The sequence below is a fragment of the Lates calcarifer genome, linkage group LG2 (assembly GCF_001640805.2).
Source record: "Lates calcarifer isolate ASB-BC8 linkage group LG2, TLL_Latcal_v3, whole genome shotgun sequence".
Taxonomy (NCBI): Eukaryota; Metazoa; Chordata; class Actinopteri; family Centropomidae; genus Lates; species Lates calcarifer.
In genome coordinates this window covers 4726988-4742894 of record NC_066834.1, presented here as the reverse complement: position 1 = coordinate 4742894, position 15907 = coordinate 4726988, and the positions used below count along the sequence as shown (strand labels likewise).

The 15907-nt window shown below is 41.8% G+C and overlaps 1 protein-coding gene across 1 annotated transcript; it reads right to left on the bottom strand.

Annotated features, from left to right (window-relative positions):
• Positions 1-466: 466 nt before the first annotated feature.
• Positions 467-15899, bottom strand: gas6 (growth arrest-specific 6). Its single transcript, XM_018683815.2, has 15 exons — positions 15336-15899; positions 14939-15099; positions 12395-12419; positions 12221-12283; positions 9363-9485; positions 8142-8261; positions 7174-7296; positions 5949-6070; positions 5283-5401; positions 4346-4535; positions 4079-4243; positions 3831-3999; positions 3468-3607; positions 3176-3377; positions 467-2665 (listed from the first exon to the last, which is right to left on the bottom strand). The coding sequence occupies exons 1-15, from the start codon at positions 15412-15414 to the stop codon at positions 2511-2513; spliced, it is 1956 nt and encodes a 651-aa protein (XP_018539331.1). The 5' UTR covers positions 15415-15899; the 3' UTR covers positions 467-2510.
• Positions 15900-15907: the final 8 nt, after the last annotated feature.

Sequence of the window (15907 nt, the reverse complement as noted above, 5' to 3'; positions counted from 1 at the left end):
AGGGTTAGGGTTAGTAAAAGGTTTAGGGTTAGTAAAAATCTTTAGGGTTAGGGTTAGTACTGATTTGTGAGTGGTATCAGTCTTAACATCTTTTGGCAAGAACACAAATTTCCTAAAAATGTTTATCTTAACCTTTTAAATGTATTCATTTAAAATTATCACCAGATACGTTTATTATGTGTTTTTGCTGTATTGTTTCACCTTGAAGCAAAACTGAATTCATAACCAATAAAACAAGTCTTGCTCAACTCTATGGGGTTACTACAATAAATACGTATATTGTATATCTGATGACCATCTGATTAAACATCTCAGACTGATAAGACGCCTGCTTTGTAGTGCTGAAGATGCCGGAGCACTACCACTACAGTACTTGTCAGATTAACATTATAGTGTTTTACAACATTACAGTAGAGTAAGTAGACCATGAGTTAATATTGTAGATAATAACAACGTGTCACACATGTAGCAGGACATGAAAAGTTTATCTTTAACATAACCACACAGCATACAAATGCATGTTTTGAAAATACAATTTTACTCTATGATGTTCATACAACTGCTTTTATTTTTGTTTTTAAATAGGATTTTCACTGTTGAGGGAAGTTAAAACTCAAAAGGCAGACTTCTCTCAGCATTGTACACATACTGGCAGTTAAAGTGAAAAATAAAAACTAAAGAGAAGTTCAATATACAACACATGATAAAAAACAAAACAAAAAAATAACACATCAAGCTCTATATTCTGGCATTCATTCATCAGAAAACTAGAAAATGAAACATTACAGAGGGAAGTAAAATAACACTGGAGCCCTTTTGGCATTCTCAATCACAATGCTCCTCCAACATTCTTTTTTTTTTCTTTTGTGTGTGTGTGTGTTTTGATTTGCTCAGCACCTATGAAGTGAAATGAAAAACTGAGTCCCTACAGATTTACAGTACTGTCCTGGCTATTGCTCTCAGTATCCCAATTCCCATTTCAAGAAAATGGATTTGTCACTCAAGACTTATTTTTTTAGGAAGCAGATGAATTAAGAGACTCTGATAAGTGTTTCACTTTGGATCAACTTAAATGTGCAGAAAACATTGGTGAGCATAAGGTAGTGTTTGTTTTCTGTCTTCTATAAAGCATTGTACAGTCACATTATTTACATATTCAGTATTTTACAGCGCACTCTTTTTACTCTCAGTAGCTTGTGTGGTGCGATTGATGCAGTGCTCTCTCTCTCCTTCATGGAGTGGGCCCCTTCCTGTCTCCCTGTGCTTCTGTGACTAATCGATTATCCTCATATTGTATATGGCAGGTATTCACTGTTAGTGGGTGACTCTGAGGGAAAGAAGGGGCCTTTGTGACGATGTTAGATTGAGGATTATTGAGAATCAGGGTGTTAGGCAGTCCTTTAACAGACCATAATACTCCAAAATGCACAGGTGGAAATGCATAGTGTATTAACTGCAATAAGTATATTTCAGCAAGAAAAGCGTTAGCTCTGTTTGTGTGTTACAGTACTGCACCTTTGTAAAATGGTTCACCTGTTTAGAGGGAAGCTGTTGAGAAGTTGGGGTTGGTTGTTCTTTGTAGGCACATGGTAGATTTTTAAGGTTGCAGGCAGACATGGAGTGCTGCTTCAATCAAGCGTAAATCAAGAAAATGGCTTTACACCGCAGTCCATTTCTACCTGCAACAATGTGCAAGGTTTACTACAGAACACAAAGTTGTGCCTAATACCACGCCTCCATGCTGCGGTGATGGAGGGGATTCAGCTCATTCAGGGCAAATAATATTGATTTAGTCCCCCGTCAACCCTTAAATCGTTATACACCATGAAGATCTGAGCACCTGTTTGCACATTTTCTTGCCTGATGTAGGACTATTTATCTGGTCCCCATTTTTTTTCCCATTTCATTGGATTCTATATTAACACTTGATAATTTCAAGCTTTGTGAACGTGGGACTCAGGTGAACTGGATGTAAGCAACATGACCACAGCTCTATCAGCTGAGTTGCTGCAGTGAAGAGTCACTCTGCCTACAAAGTTCCAGTCAGATCTGCATTTAAGCACAGGATGCCAGGCGTAGCATGCCGACCCAGGACCAGCCATTTAATATAAATCCGGATAAGGCCCTATGTGTTCTTGTGGGCTTACAAGGCTGTGATACATGGGCAGTGTTTGAGGCAATGTTGTGCAGCATTTATTCCCATATCTTCTGCCTAGTACAGGGGATGTTGCCCACTGGCTGACTAACTAACCTACTGAAATACAACACTGTGAAAATCCCTACACACATCTCTAGGCAGCAGTGTCATCACAGTAAAAGGACAGGGTGATCCTGGGCTAACGCTCCACCTGCACCACAATACCTGGTCTGTTTCTTTTTTTTTTTTTTTAAACACATTCCAATCTAAAAACATTTCCCCACTGGTCAAAGCTTTTATAAATATATTGGAAATCATTCCCATTGCCTCAATCAGCTGCTTATGGATCAGTTTTGGCAGACTGAAACGCTGGTCACTGGTGAGAGTCCAGCAGGGGGCAGGAGTGTGAGCGGATGTCATTGTGTTTATGGATGGCCTGGTCCAAGTCCAGAGACTGTCCATTCACACTGACCTCCATACAGCCGCTGTAGGGCGCTGACACCAGCGTGGACACCAGAGGAACATCGTCTGTGGGGGAAGAAATGACAGCATGTGAACCAACAGAAGATGATGGACTGTGTAGGTGCCCTGACTGTGACCTAACCACGAGTATGCAAACAGTATTACTCAGTGCTGAATTTATCAGACTCAGCAAACACTTTAACCAACACTTGGATCTTTAATCAAATTCACATGACTATTCTCATCATGGCATTGTTTAACAATTTGTGAAAAAAAACTTCTTGTGTTTTTCTTTCCAGTTTGGGGAATGTTGGAGCTGTTTATGGCCAAATTATTTACTCAGCCACAAGTCAGTAAACAAAGTCAGCCACTCATAAATGGTAAATGGTAGGAAATTTGCATAATATCCCCTTCTCATCATCCACTGGGTGAGGTAATTTATTGTTGACACGTGTCAGATGTTAGATGACTGCACACCAGTCAAGCACAGAGCAGAGGAAGCTGTGACTGAGAGCGTTTAGAGACTGAGCAGAATAACATCCCGCAAAATGTGCATATAAACATGTGTGTCCTCACCAGGGAGGCCTCCTATGAAGGTGCTGGACTGAGACAGGAGGTTAGTAGGAACTTCTGCATCTTCACTTCGTCCAGACTGACCATCGACCAGCAGCAGGGTTTGGTTTCCTGAGATCATCACCTGGATTTCATGACTCTCACCATCACACAGTGGAGCGGGAGAGCTGGCAATGATGGTGTCACCTACAGATACCAGAACAAACTGAGGACACACACAAAAGGTCAGTTTTTAAATCAAACGTAGGGTAACAAACTGATTACACACAGATAGACAGCTTTTAAAAGCGCTCACATCTCGCCATTCATCAATGCCGGGATGATAATCAGCCAGAGTGATGGAGAGAGGGACTCTGTCCTGGTGAACCAGTGCAAACAGCACTCCGATAGCAGAAACTGGACGCAGGGTCAACCGGACGCTCAGGTTCTGTGATTCTGATGTGAGGATAAGAGGGAGAAAGAACAGTGAGTCATGAACTTCATCGACAAACAAGAATTAGGCAAACTGTTGACAAAAGTGTAGTCGATGATGGAAGCCAACTCACAGCCATCCAAACAAATTAAACATTGGCTAACTGCTTCAGGAAGAAGCAATTTGGCTCAGTTATGCAAGATCCCGAAATGCTATGCGTAACACACACATGCACACACACTGTACCATAGCTAATGTTGAAAAGAGCGAAGCCTGTGCCGGGGTAATATGCTCCAGGATCCTCTGTGCTGAAACACTGCATGTTGTCATTGGACCGAATGGTTTCTTGTATGGAGGTGTCTTCCCCCGTCAGCCACCGCCACTCCTTCATACAGCCATCCAGACGGGGGTTCACCTACAAAATAAAATGTGTAAACAACATCTCCTCGGGGTTCATTGTTCAGGAGAATACACAAGCACGAGCAAATCAACACCTGATTGACGAGGCCGTCCTCTCTGAAAGGGACACCTCCTACGGTGAGGTTGAGTTCATGCATGCCTTTCTTCAGTGTAAACAGATCACCGTTCACTGCGATCTTCATGACGGCCTCCCTGTCAATCTTAATCACTAGACTCCGGCCCTGCTCCTCCACAGAGATCTAACAAGAAAATAAGACATTCGAGAAGCTTTCAATCAGCTAATGAAGCTACTGCAGACAGTGTATTACTTTCTGTGATGACCTCTGACAGAAACCACTGACCTTCCTCCACTGGCCGTCGCTGACAATGGGTCCGCTGCTGGTGACCCTGCTGACTGTGCCGTACTTCAGCTGCAGCTCCAGCTTCCCATGATGCATTGCGAGCACAATCCAAGAGCTGTTTAGATGACCTCCAGCAAAGAAGATCACCCCCTCGGGATCGAAAGTGCGGAAGTCAAATTCTGCTGAAAAGCTGAGGTGGGGAGCAGGTATGGAAGGGTACGAGCATGTGTGTTTGAACAAGTGAGTTAAAATAATAAAGGGAAGAGGAAAAGAGATGGAGGATGAGAAACAAGAAATTCCTTTTAGTTATCAAAATAATTTTATCTGCTACTCACTCTGATGGAGTGGCTGGTAATAACAGAAATTATTTTTAGGACTATGTGCAGTAAAAAAACAAGCTTACCTTTATGACCTCTAACCAATGTATTATAAGGGTATGACTTACACTGATGAACTGTTCAACGCGCTCTCACTGTACTACAAAACGCTCTCATGAAAAACAATAATAGAAACTGAACCTGAAACGGGATTTGCCTGAAGCAGTAGCAGTAAGTAGGTGGGAAAAAAAGTCCCATAAAAAAGTTATGCAGAAGCTTGTTGCTTGTAAAAAGTGAATTATTTTATCTTCCAATACATTTCAAAGTCAACAAACGTGCAGATGGGTCGAGAATGTGTTTCAAGTTCAGTGTTTTCCCTCCCACTGGGATGATTTGTTGCCAGAGTATACTTCAACCTTCCAAACAAGTTACACTGTTAATTAAATAAAAAATTGTACACTATTCACAACTCTGCTGATCTTTAAGTTAAATTAAGGAAGGTTCACTGTCTTTCTACTCAGTGAAACTATGGTATAAATGTAGAGGAGGTACGACATATTTGTCAGGAGATGACCGTTGAAAGAGCTGAGCATCAAAGACAGCAATATATATCTTCTCACCCAGTTTGAATCCTCCTGCGGAAACGCAGTCTCACCACTGGCACGCCACTAAACATGCGTCCCAGGTAAAGAGAACGAGAGTTCCTCTTCAGAGACGGTGACAAGCAGGGAGTTATTGGCTAGAGGAGAAAACAGACAAACAACAACCTGGAGATAACGTATGTTGCCACCTCATGAGAATCAGGACAGTATACAAACTGCAGACCGACTCATACTGCAGAGTTTCTGCAGGGTTTTTTAATCTATGTTGTATGTAAGAACCCAATTTAATACCGGTTTGATGCACGTACTGGTATGAACTAGAATGATTCATTATTATGTCACCTTTTTCAGTACTTCTCAGCAATATATTCTAATAATTATTAGTCAAATGGTCAATTAAATCGAAGGGACCTGGTCCCAGACTAGCAACAGAAAATGAATAGATGGATTAAGCGATAAAAAATCATTAATTCACACAAGTTTTCACCAAAATAGACCTTTACCCATCATGACGATGCACTTCTGAGCTACTGTGGTGCTTGTAAAGATTTTTCAAGAACCAGAGATATCCTGTCCAAAATGATGAACAGACTATGAAAGTTGTTCTTAGTTCACATTTTATAACAGCAGCAGACGGCAAAATCTGAAACAGCTGGTTAACATGTGACAGTTGATGTATTTCACCTTACAGCTCCTGAGGTCCTGGCCCAGCTTCATGCCCTGACGACCATCACAGAAGCAACGGAAACTCCCTGGAGTGTTCAGACACTCCTCTGCACAAACACCTGCCAGACACTCGTCCACATCTGACAGAGCAACAGAGCAGGTTGAGGGAATTAAAGAGAAGAAGAGATGAAAGTGACGACAGGGGTGTAAAGGGTTACAGAGAAGCAGACAGTTCATGAATTTATCAAAGTCATATCAGTGGTGGAATTAGTCAAAACATGAACTTTGAAAGATCAAAAAAACATCAGTTCCTCAAGAATGTATGAAAAAAAAAACATCTGATTTCTTTCCTGTCAACATATCAGGGAATGCAAACAACACTCGAGTCGAGTGGTCTTTGACGCTGACCGAGCTGTATTTCCCCGCTCCATATATAACCTTACATGGCCATGAGGAGGTTGGCGGTAATAAATGTTAATTCTCTGAGGAGCGACACTGAGGTTATGAAAAGTCTGGTTTCCACGGAAGAACAAAACAGTGATTAATGACTTAGATGTAAGTCTTTTCCCACATTTCCAATAGATCTGATTTTATCTTACTGTGTTTTATCTTATTAAATAACAAAACAACATTTTTATTGGCTTAATCACTGAAAAACCTGTGTGTATTTAAGTGTCTGTTGAATATTAAAGATATAAGCTGTTTGACATATATACAATCAGATTTTTATATTTTGAGCTCTTAATTACAGTCATTGAGCTTGTAGGCTATGTGAGGATTTTGTGTGATTGCACAGATAGCAGTCAGGTTATTGAATGTGTAAAGCATGATATGTGTGTTTAAGATGACAAACACCTCTCTGCCCTGTAAACCTATGGTATGTCTTCTGTATTTGTAAGTTCTGGCAACAGCAATTTAGCTTCTCCCCTTCTGTTTTGGCAATAACATAACATAGCAAACAACGGTGAATAACAAGGTCAGTCTGTGTATTTTACTGCTGAAATAATCTTTTCTAAAGGCATGGAGACAGACTGAACATCAGAGGACAGTGACCTGTTACCTACTTATACCAAATGTCCTTGCATTCCTTTCCTGACCCCACAACACAGCTGCAATATGTCCTGCTGAGGTTGAAGCTACTCCCAGTCACTTCTCATTAAACTATGTGTGTGTGTGTGTGTGTGTGTCTCTTTTACGGTGTGTGTGTCTCTTTTACGGTGTGTGTGTGTATGTACACACTCACCAACACAGCTCTTGGTTTCATTGTCATAGACATAGCCAGTATCACACAAGCAGTCATAGCTGCCGTCCTTATTCTCACATCGTGCTGTTCCACACACACCTGCATCCTCGCACTCATTCACATCTGAAAGACAAAAAATTTGGTCAGCTGGACAGATCAAAGACTGGTGGCAATTCAATAATACAGAGAAGACCAGCTCCACAGCTGGAAGGACATGATCTGAGGAGGTTTCCTCATTAGACACCAGCCACTTGGAACTGGATTCATTTGAGAAGTGGGAAATTAAAACCAGCCACCAGGCAGATGCTGGTAAATTCTGGTCCTGGTTAATTAACCACTTGAATCACATTTACACCAATACTAAATTTACCCAAAAACAGCTTCAAAATCAGATCAAGAGGTTGATTGTTCCACACAGTTTTTCCACATCCTGCAGTATATAAAATACATACAGTACCTGCTTGCTCCAGCACTTGGCTGAACCTACGTCACGCTTCAGACTGAAATAAATATTTACACCGAAGACATGATGTTTAAAGGCTGTACCAGGAGCTGTGAAATTTCAAAATGTCTTCCTCCTAATTTTATGCACATTTTTCTTATTTGTAGGAACTTTAAATAAACTATGGTGTTTGCTCAGTATGTGTTTGTGATGTTTTTGCCTCATTTATTAACAAACAAATGTATTCTTTATGGTCTTTACAATGATAATTACATCACAAGACAGAACAACACAGCCAACTGGATTACTACAGAGACCTCAACCACAAAACCTCTCACATTCAAAAATCCTTGTAAACTCATTAAAAATATTTATTCAACAGCTGAACAACTAAAATAATTTATTCACAGTTTGAAGTGGATTCAAAATGCAGACTGAGTGAAACAGTCAAACACTGTTATTTGCAGTCACAGTATTGACATGAGTACAGTTGTTGGACAATGTGCATCTATGGTTTGTAGCTTACCATTACACATCTGGCGTCCTACCAACATGTAGCCTTGGTGACAGGAGCAGCGGTAACTGCCCATAGTGTTGTTGCACTCATGATCACACCCTCCGTTTCTCTTGCTGCACTCATCGACATCTGCAAACAGGATGGTAGTACAGTCAACATGAGCGCAGGAAAAACATCATCATGGGCTGTGTACAGCATTAGGTTGTTAGGCCCATGTTAAGACTTCCCATAGTGCTTCATATTAGTTGTATTTAACGTAACAATTGTGAAAGTTAAATTGCGAGATTCTGAATAGGAGTGTATGGCGTGGATTGTCAGTTTGATATAGTTTGAAAAGCTCACTTAAATTTAACTTAACTTAACTTTGAATTTGTACTTTGTTAAACGCCTTACAAATAACTGACACACTATGTCATTGTGGCTGAGTGTTGCAGCTGAGTGTTTAGGAGGAGTGCGGTTGTCAAGTGGAAAAGGCTCAGACCAAGTCAAACTGAATCTGTTTTGGTTTCCTCTCGCAGTAAGGTGGCAGGATGAGTCACAGTGGAAATGTGTGGAATGATGGCTGTGCCATAAATCAGAGAAACATGTTTCTCTCTCCCTCACAGTGTGTGTGTGTATAAATTATTCCAGTTCTGCTTATACACTTAATATTTGTTAAACTTCCTCTCTAAAAGTGGAATCCTTGCTCTTACTTTCACTTTTTTTTCACTGGAGATGCAGTCTCTCCACATATCTGTACACAGTAACAAGCTTTGACCTCTAAAGAGACTTGTGGATTCCTGTTGTGGACTCTGTGACTGCAGTTCCCGTACATACTGCTCATATTGACCTGACATTCACACATCATTAATAACAGCAGCAGCAGCAGCAGTTGGATATTAAAAATGCATGTCAACAATAACTGTCGCAATTGTAAGATAAAAGTAAAACAAAAATAATTTTGCAAGGTCAAATTAATTCCAGCTGACAAGATGCACAGTGATGAGAAACACTGACAAACAAAAATTATCTGACAAATATGGGACTAATAAAAGTGATGCAGAGCCAGATCTTTCCATCACTGGATGGGACAGGGGTTGGCTGTCAGAACCAAGGTCACAGTGATGACATCTGTCCAGAGACTCAGGATGTGACACTAAATGACGGTGCAAAAATTCAACCTCTGCTGAGCTCTAGCACACGGTGTCCAAATATACAGTTCTCTCTCACTTTCCACAATGATGACAATACCTTTCTCACACCTGGCTCCTGTCCAGCCTGTAAAACAGTGACACAGGAAGTCGCCCTTTTTGTCCTCACAGCGCACCGTACCTCTGGCATTACAGGGAGAGGGGGAGCACTGGTCTGGAATATCTTCAAGTGTGAGAAAAACAGAGACAGACAGGAGCAGAGAATAAAGTGTTATGGAGTCTGTACAAGTCGGATGTAGTCAGTGAGTGTAACTGTATAGTGATACCAGACACAGGAAGGACATCTCTTATGTTCTGCATATCAGGAGTTCAATATAAATAGCCTAATGCTGGCTAAGCTCTCCTGCCGGAGATGCCCTAATTCGGTCCTTCCCAGCATACCTGTCCTCTAGCTCTCAAGAAACGAGATCAAATGGATATTTGGATTACATTCAACAATCTGTTCATTTCTGTTTGTCCTGTTTTTCTATTAAATATTTTTGCTTGAGCTCTCTCTTTGACTCCAAACTAGTGTAAGTGAGCATGTGTAAATCTTTTCTCTCCCACTACAGTTTCCTTTTCCTAGCAGAGGACTTGGAGTGCTTGACAAGTCTGGGCATGTTAGCTGGAGTTCAGAGAGACAGAAAAGGACAGTGCCTGGGGAAAATGAGGGGAGCAAGAGAAAGAGATAAGTTAACTTATGAAGCACAAAGGTGCAACTCTAAAATCAAGCCATTTTTCTTTGGGTGATAATGGCACAATGCCGTACTACAAGTCAAAGGTTGCGCTTATGTAAAGCAGAGTCTCCATGACAATAAATCTAAACTACATGTGGGTGCTAGATTAGGATAAGGAACAAGCTCCAGATGTGTAAAGCTGAATTAGTTAAATTTTAAGTGCCTGTGGATACCCACAACAAATAAATGGATACTTACCCATTTCATCTAGAAAGCACAAAAGATACTGAACGTAGACCATTAACAGTAACATGAATGAAGACATTTAAAACATCAAATTAACGCATGTCTTCCAGTGAAGGGATGAGCCCAGTAATTCGTCACATTCATTACCAGCAATCTGAAAGAGAGCTGACTGTAAATTCTCAGAAAAACTACAGCGCTGGAAAACATTTAAGTTGCATCATTGGGTTGTATTTTCATAATGTATGAGTCATTGTATTATATCAGGCAGTAATTACCTTCGGTAAACCTGGAATGGCACACTTACTTGAGGATTATTTATTTAGTGCATTTGTGCACTCTTAGGCTGTTGTTAACTGAACTGTGTCGATTACTTGTAAAGTTTGACTATGTCATCTCACTTTTTGTACATTTGTAAAAACGTGATGATTAAATTGACTTTTCTGTTTACAAAAGTTTAGATAGTAGGATTCAGCTGCTTTAAAAATGAGGGTAAAACTGTTTGAAATGTTTTATTAAAAACAAAAACTTTTTGCTTCAAAAATGAAACAATTAATTGTCAATTGATGTTGATTAAACTAAATGATTAATCATTTCAGGTCCAGTATCAGTCCATACTTTGATATACATATTGCATCCCTACCCAAAAAGTGGAGTCCTTAAATAAATGTGACCCATATCAGCCCAGGCTCCTGGTTAGTGATATACTAGGGTCCATCCTAGAGCAGGAGTAACTGCAGGAGCCTCACTTGTTTCCTCTACTTAAAATCTAAGAGGTCCCTTAACAGCACATCAAAATTTAATTCCATTTAATAAAGCACACATTGGGGGCTTCCAAAACAACTATTTGGATAACCCTTTAAAGTTTACAGAGCAGCAACAATTTATGTCACATACAGTAAATTTTAGAGAAATGGAAAACATGTTTTTAATGATTCAATTTTTCTGCAGAGCAATTCAGAAAACACTTGAGTCTGCAAACTGCAGGAAAAAAGGGAACAGAAGCAGGAAGGTGTGGGAAAATAAACTCTGCCTGCTGTGCTTACAATGAAGTCAACTTTAGCTTTCCATAATGTATCTGCAATATTACATAAATGGAATTAGTGGGATGCCATGATCTGCTTTGATACTGGTATACCACCCACCAGGAGACTGCACTGAGGCAGGGGACAGATGGGCAGAGATTTTCAGCAAGAGAGAGATGGAGATAGATAGGGAGGTGGTAAGAGAGAGAGAGAGAGAGAGAGCGAGAGCGAGAGAGAGAGAGAGAGAGAGAGAGATGGTGTGCTGACAGATAAAAAAGGAGAAGGAAAAAAACTGGGGTGTCTTTAAGTGCTACGATGCTGCAGCTGAGTCATGGAACCCCCCCACCCTCCCCTCCCACCACCCCCGCGGTTCCTCAACCAATAGCAGTGAAGCCGGGTTGGTCCGGGTCTCTGGTATCCTGATGCAGCAGAAATCCTGTGCTCCACTCGCGTCAGACTTTTTTTTTCACGTCACTCCTCCGCTGAGCCAGCTCACGAAGGAGCTGCTGCAGCCACCCAGAGAGAGAGAGTGAGTGAGTGTGTGACGACTGGAGGGGTGTGTTACTCATTCACCAATGTGCAGCATCACTGTGCTGCAATGTTACTCATAGATACCTGGGCTCACGCACTTATAGGACACTCAGGCTACTTCAAAGTCACAGTCAGGAGGGTGTGTCACGCTGCAAAAGCTAACCTGGAGTTATATAGAATTTCAGCATCTTTTCATCATCTTTCCTTCTTTTTCCCCTTAGAGAGAGCATATGCCTGAGTGTGACGGTGATGCAGAGCAGTGATACTGCAGTGCAGCCCAGCCCCACACTACAACTAGGCAACTGTCTCTGGATGTAGTAATCCTTGCACAGTGAAAAGACAGAGAGAAGATGAAAGGAAATGTAAGAAAAAAAGGGGGTTTCAAAGAATCTATCAAGCCCTAACGTGAAGTCGACAGACAGACGAGAGGGGATAAAACCTACTGTGGACACACGTGACCAGATCCTGTCTCTTCTTTTCAGAGTCTCCAAACTTGTCCACACAGGCTAGAAAAGAAACAGAAGTGAAATTAGAATGAAGAGATTACTAACATATAATCAGAAAAGCTGGCTTTTATGTAGCAGAGATGAAGGGTTTAAGTCAGAATGATAACTTACCTAAATACTTGGGATAGAAGTAGTCCTAAATCAGGGAGAGGAGAGAGGGATAAAGTTACGTAGCCGTATAAACAAAAAATCTAAACAGAACATTATAATCTAAACAGATGCTTATAATTAGTCGGCAGGGGGGTTGTCTGTTAATGCTTGACATAATCTGGGATTTGGTTTCGTTTTATACCTGATCTCTGTTCTCATACTCATGGCAGTAAAAAGCGAATCAAAAACAATCATTACTTTCGACTGTGGCAGTTGTCCATATATGTGTGTTATATCAAAACAGAGATTATAGTATGATTACTCTGTAATCTGTGTGTGCGTGCTCTGTCTAATGGGTGTGGCCCTTTGCCAGGGGCCTCCTGAGAATTCTCTGCATTCCTGACAGTTGTAGCATCCCTCCCTCCTCCTGGCTGCAGTATTCCTCCACATGTAGGTCAAAATTTGGGGAGATGTACCGATGGAAAGACTGGCTCTGGAGGCACAGAGACTTGAGAGATCTTGTGCTGCAGTAGGAGCCAGATGCAGCAAACTCAGGTGAAAAAATGTGCCCTATAAGAATGAGTAATCAGATGAAAGTTTGCTAAAGCCAGGCACCTGTTATATCTAAATATAGCCTGATTATAACCCTGATTTGATGGGATTACTGATTTGTGAAGGTCAGTCACGCTTAATTAAGTCATAGGGCAAGTTTTGGGTGATTAGTAAAACTTGTGCCCAGCATATGACTCAGCCGTGACACCTTTTGTATTGACTGTCTTTCAGATGAGAGAGCAGAAACTTGGGGGAGATGGCTTCTGTTGCCAAGGATGATCATTGAGTATCCAGGAGCACCCCAGTCTCCCTCTCTCTGCAGAGCCAGAAAGCTGCAGCTGAAGAAAATGCAGAGTCAGAGACGGGCTCTTTCACAATGAATAATGCAGCTATGAATGAGACTGCAGCTTTCTGTCACGACACGGAAGAAAACTACAGGCACGCAAGAGCTGTTCTGCCGGTGACGTGCGTCCAGCTGATTCAAACTCAGCTACAGGGGACTTCACCTAACTTTACCTTTTCCTCAGAGCCCAGCTCTGCTTCGCTTTAATCCTCCCCTCCCTCAGCTTCCATGTCTCCCCACTTGGCTAATCTTACGAATAATTTCTGAGTCATCAATTGCCTCATTCACTCCCTCATCGCTACAATTCACAATGTCAAAACTTAAAGAGTAAAACTGTTAAAGAGCACAGCATCACCAGCGCTATGCTAACAAACACTCCCTCCATGTACCGTTAAAACTTCATCTGAGTCTCTGACTCACAAATCAGACAAAAACAAGAATATTCACCAATGTTAGGGTGAACTTGTTGCTGATATTTCTGGACACTTTGCATTTTAAAAGGGATTTAAGCATGAGCCTGCACCATAACTTTCTCTTACTGAGTAGCAAACACACACACACCCCACACAGATGTCTGTTAAAAGACTTAAAAGTCTGCGCTCTCAGCCAGTGAATGAATAAACCTCTTGGCCCAATAGCCCATGTTCCACGTTTTCTGACACATCAGGTTATTTATATCTCCGGAGCTGGTTTGCATATTCAGCACATGTAGTACATATTCAATAGGCTTATGTATTCACATGGATGGAAAGGCTGATCTGAGCATTTGTGATTGCAGAATGGAAACTAATCTGGAGTAAATGTTCCTGAGCACACACGGTGCCGTGGATTTTGTTTGTTGGTAAATGTAAAACAGCATGTACACCAATTACTGAGGCAATGTGCATTAGTGTGTTGGATGAAACACACTTCATGCACAGTAAACTGCTAATCAGCTCCCAAAGAGACCAATCAGAATCAGAGGAGTTTGTTTGCATGTGTTCAGAGAGGGCACATGTAGACACACAAAACGATTCAGACGATGAGAGGAGAGATGGATAAAGATACCCAGGTGTTTCCCACATTTGGCAGGAACTTGAGCCAAGCAGCTCTCCACCAGCAAACGGGGCCAATTTTTATGAAATCAAAGACACAACTGACTGACTGTGCGTACTAGGTACAGTCTAGGGATAGCAGTGTCTTCACTGATACTGTATTTCACAAACTAGAGCTTAGTCACACTGACTCAATGTCTGTCACAGTAACAAACAAAAGGAGAAGACAACATGCCAAGTCCTTGACATGGGAATATTATGTGCACTGATTGTTGTCAGTGCTCTGGACTTATTGGAGCATGAACACCAGCAGCCCAGACAATGAATCATTAGTCACATTACAGTCATCAATTTGCAGTCAATATGAACATGATGTAAACAACCGACCTTGCAGCCTTATGGTAAATGACAAATACAGGGTGGCAAAAGTTGCACTGCATAATCTAATCATGATAACGATGTTTTTATTATCTGAAAACATAATTTTTGGTACTGCAGTGCCTCAGGAGAGGAAGCCTGGTACGATGTTGTGTGTTTTTTGAGGGGGAGCTGACACCTGCATGCAACCTTGACTGAATAATACAACTTTAAGCAGTGTTTTGGTACCGCAAGTAACTTCTTGCTGATTACACTCACAGTCTCCGGGTCGTTTTCAAACACTTCTCTGGCCTCCTCTTTGGAGCACCTCTCCTCCACACACTCCCTCTCCAAGTGTCCCTGCTTCGTCTCCTCAAAAACCTGGTTAGCTCTCCTGTGTCTGCTCAGAAACTGGTTCGCCTCTTGAGGAGACAATGAAACTAAAAAAGAAAAAAGACAGAATGCACTGAGTTAATTAACCTAGAAGGTGCAAGAGAAGGTCAAACAACACAGGAGTTAAGCAATATGTGGCTTCCAAATAAACGAAAACACTGAAGAGAGGTTGCGAAATATCAACCGTTAAAATGACGTTAATAAATCATCATCAGCCACAACACAAATGTCAAAGGGGACTTAGCCAGCTAGCTAGCCACCTAGCATGTAATTGTTTACTTACTGCTGTCGGACCAGCGGACGACCAGAAGGATTAGCAGCAGGGCTGCCGATGAAAGGGACTTTGTCGGGGTCAGCCGCATTGTTTAACCGCTGTGTCTGCGCCAAGCTTGAGAAACTTTCTCCTGTCCCGTCTCTACTGTCTCCCCCCTCACGAGTCTCTCAGTATCTCCCCCGTCTCTCAATGTCACCGCTGTCTGCACCGAGCCGAGGCTAACGTTAGTGCGAAACACTGCAGGTATTCAGGTACTTCCGACCGTTGGCCGTTTAACGTTTTTTGATGTTGTTAAATCACTGCACTGCCGCGGAGCGTTGCAAGCTAAACGGTCGTGTGCTTCTCCTGCATAACGTTCATATCACAGCACACAGGCAAGTTGAGCGACCGTCCTCTTTTTTTCTGCGGTTCAGCTCGTCCCCATTGCGGTCTGTACTTTATTTTCTCTGACCCTCCTCTTCTCTCGTGTTTAGCCCTCTCTCTGGCCGGACTGAATCCCCAGTCTGCGGAGAAAGACTGCACGCCTCCCTCTACTGCCTGCTTCAGGAGGGGGAGTATCTCTGAGAAGTGTAGGCAGGAGT

Coding starts and splice junctions, on each gene's coding strand:
- gas6 (XM_018683815.2), bottom strand. CDS start 15,414: ATGCGGCTGACCCCGACAAAGTCCCTTTCATCGGCAGCCCTGCTGCTA. Junction 8,262..9,362: donor AGGAGCCAGGTGTGAGAAAG/GTATTGTCATCA, acceptor TCCTGTTTGCAG/ATGTCGATGAGTGCAGCAAG. Junction 3,378..3,467: donor GCATTGATGAATGGCGAGAT/GTGAGCGCTTTT, acceptor GTGTGTCCTCAG/TTTGTTCTGGTATCTGTAGG.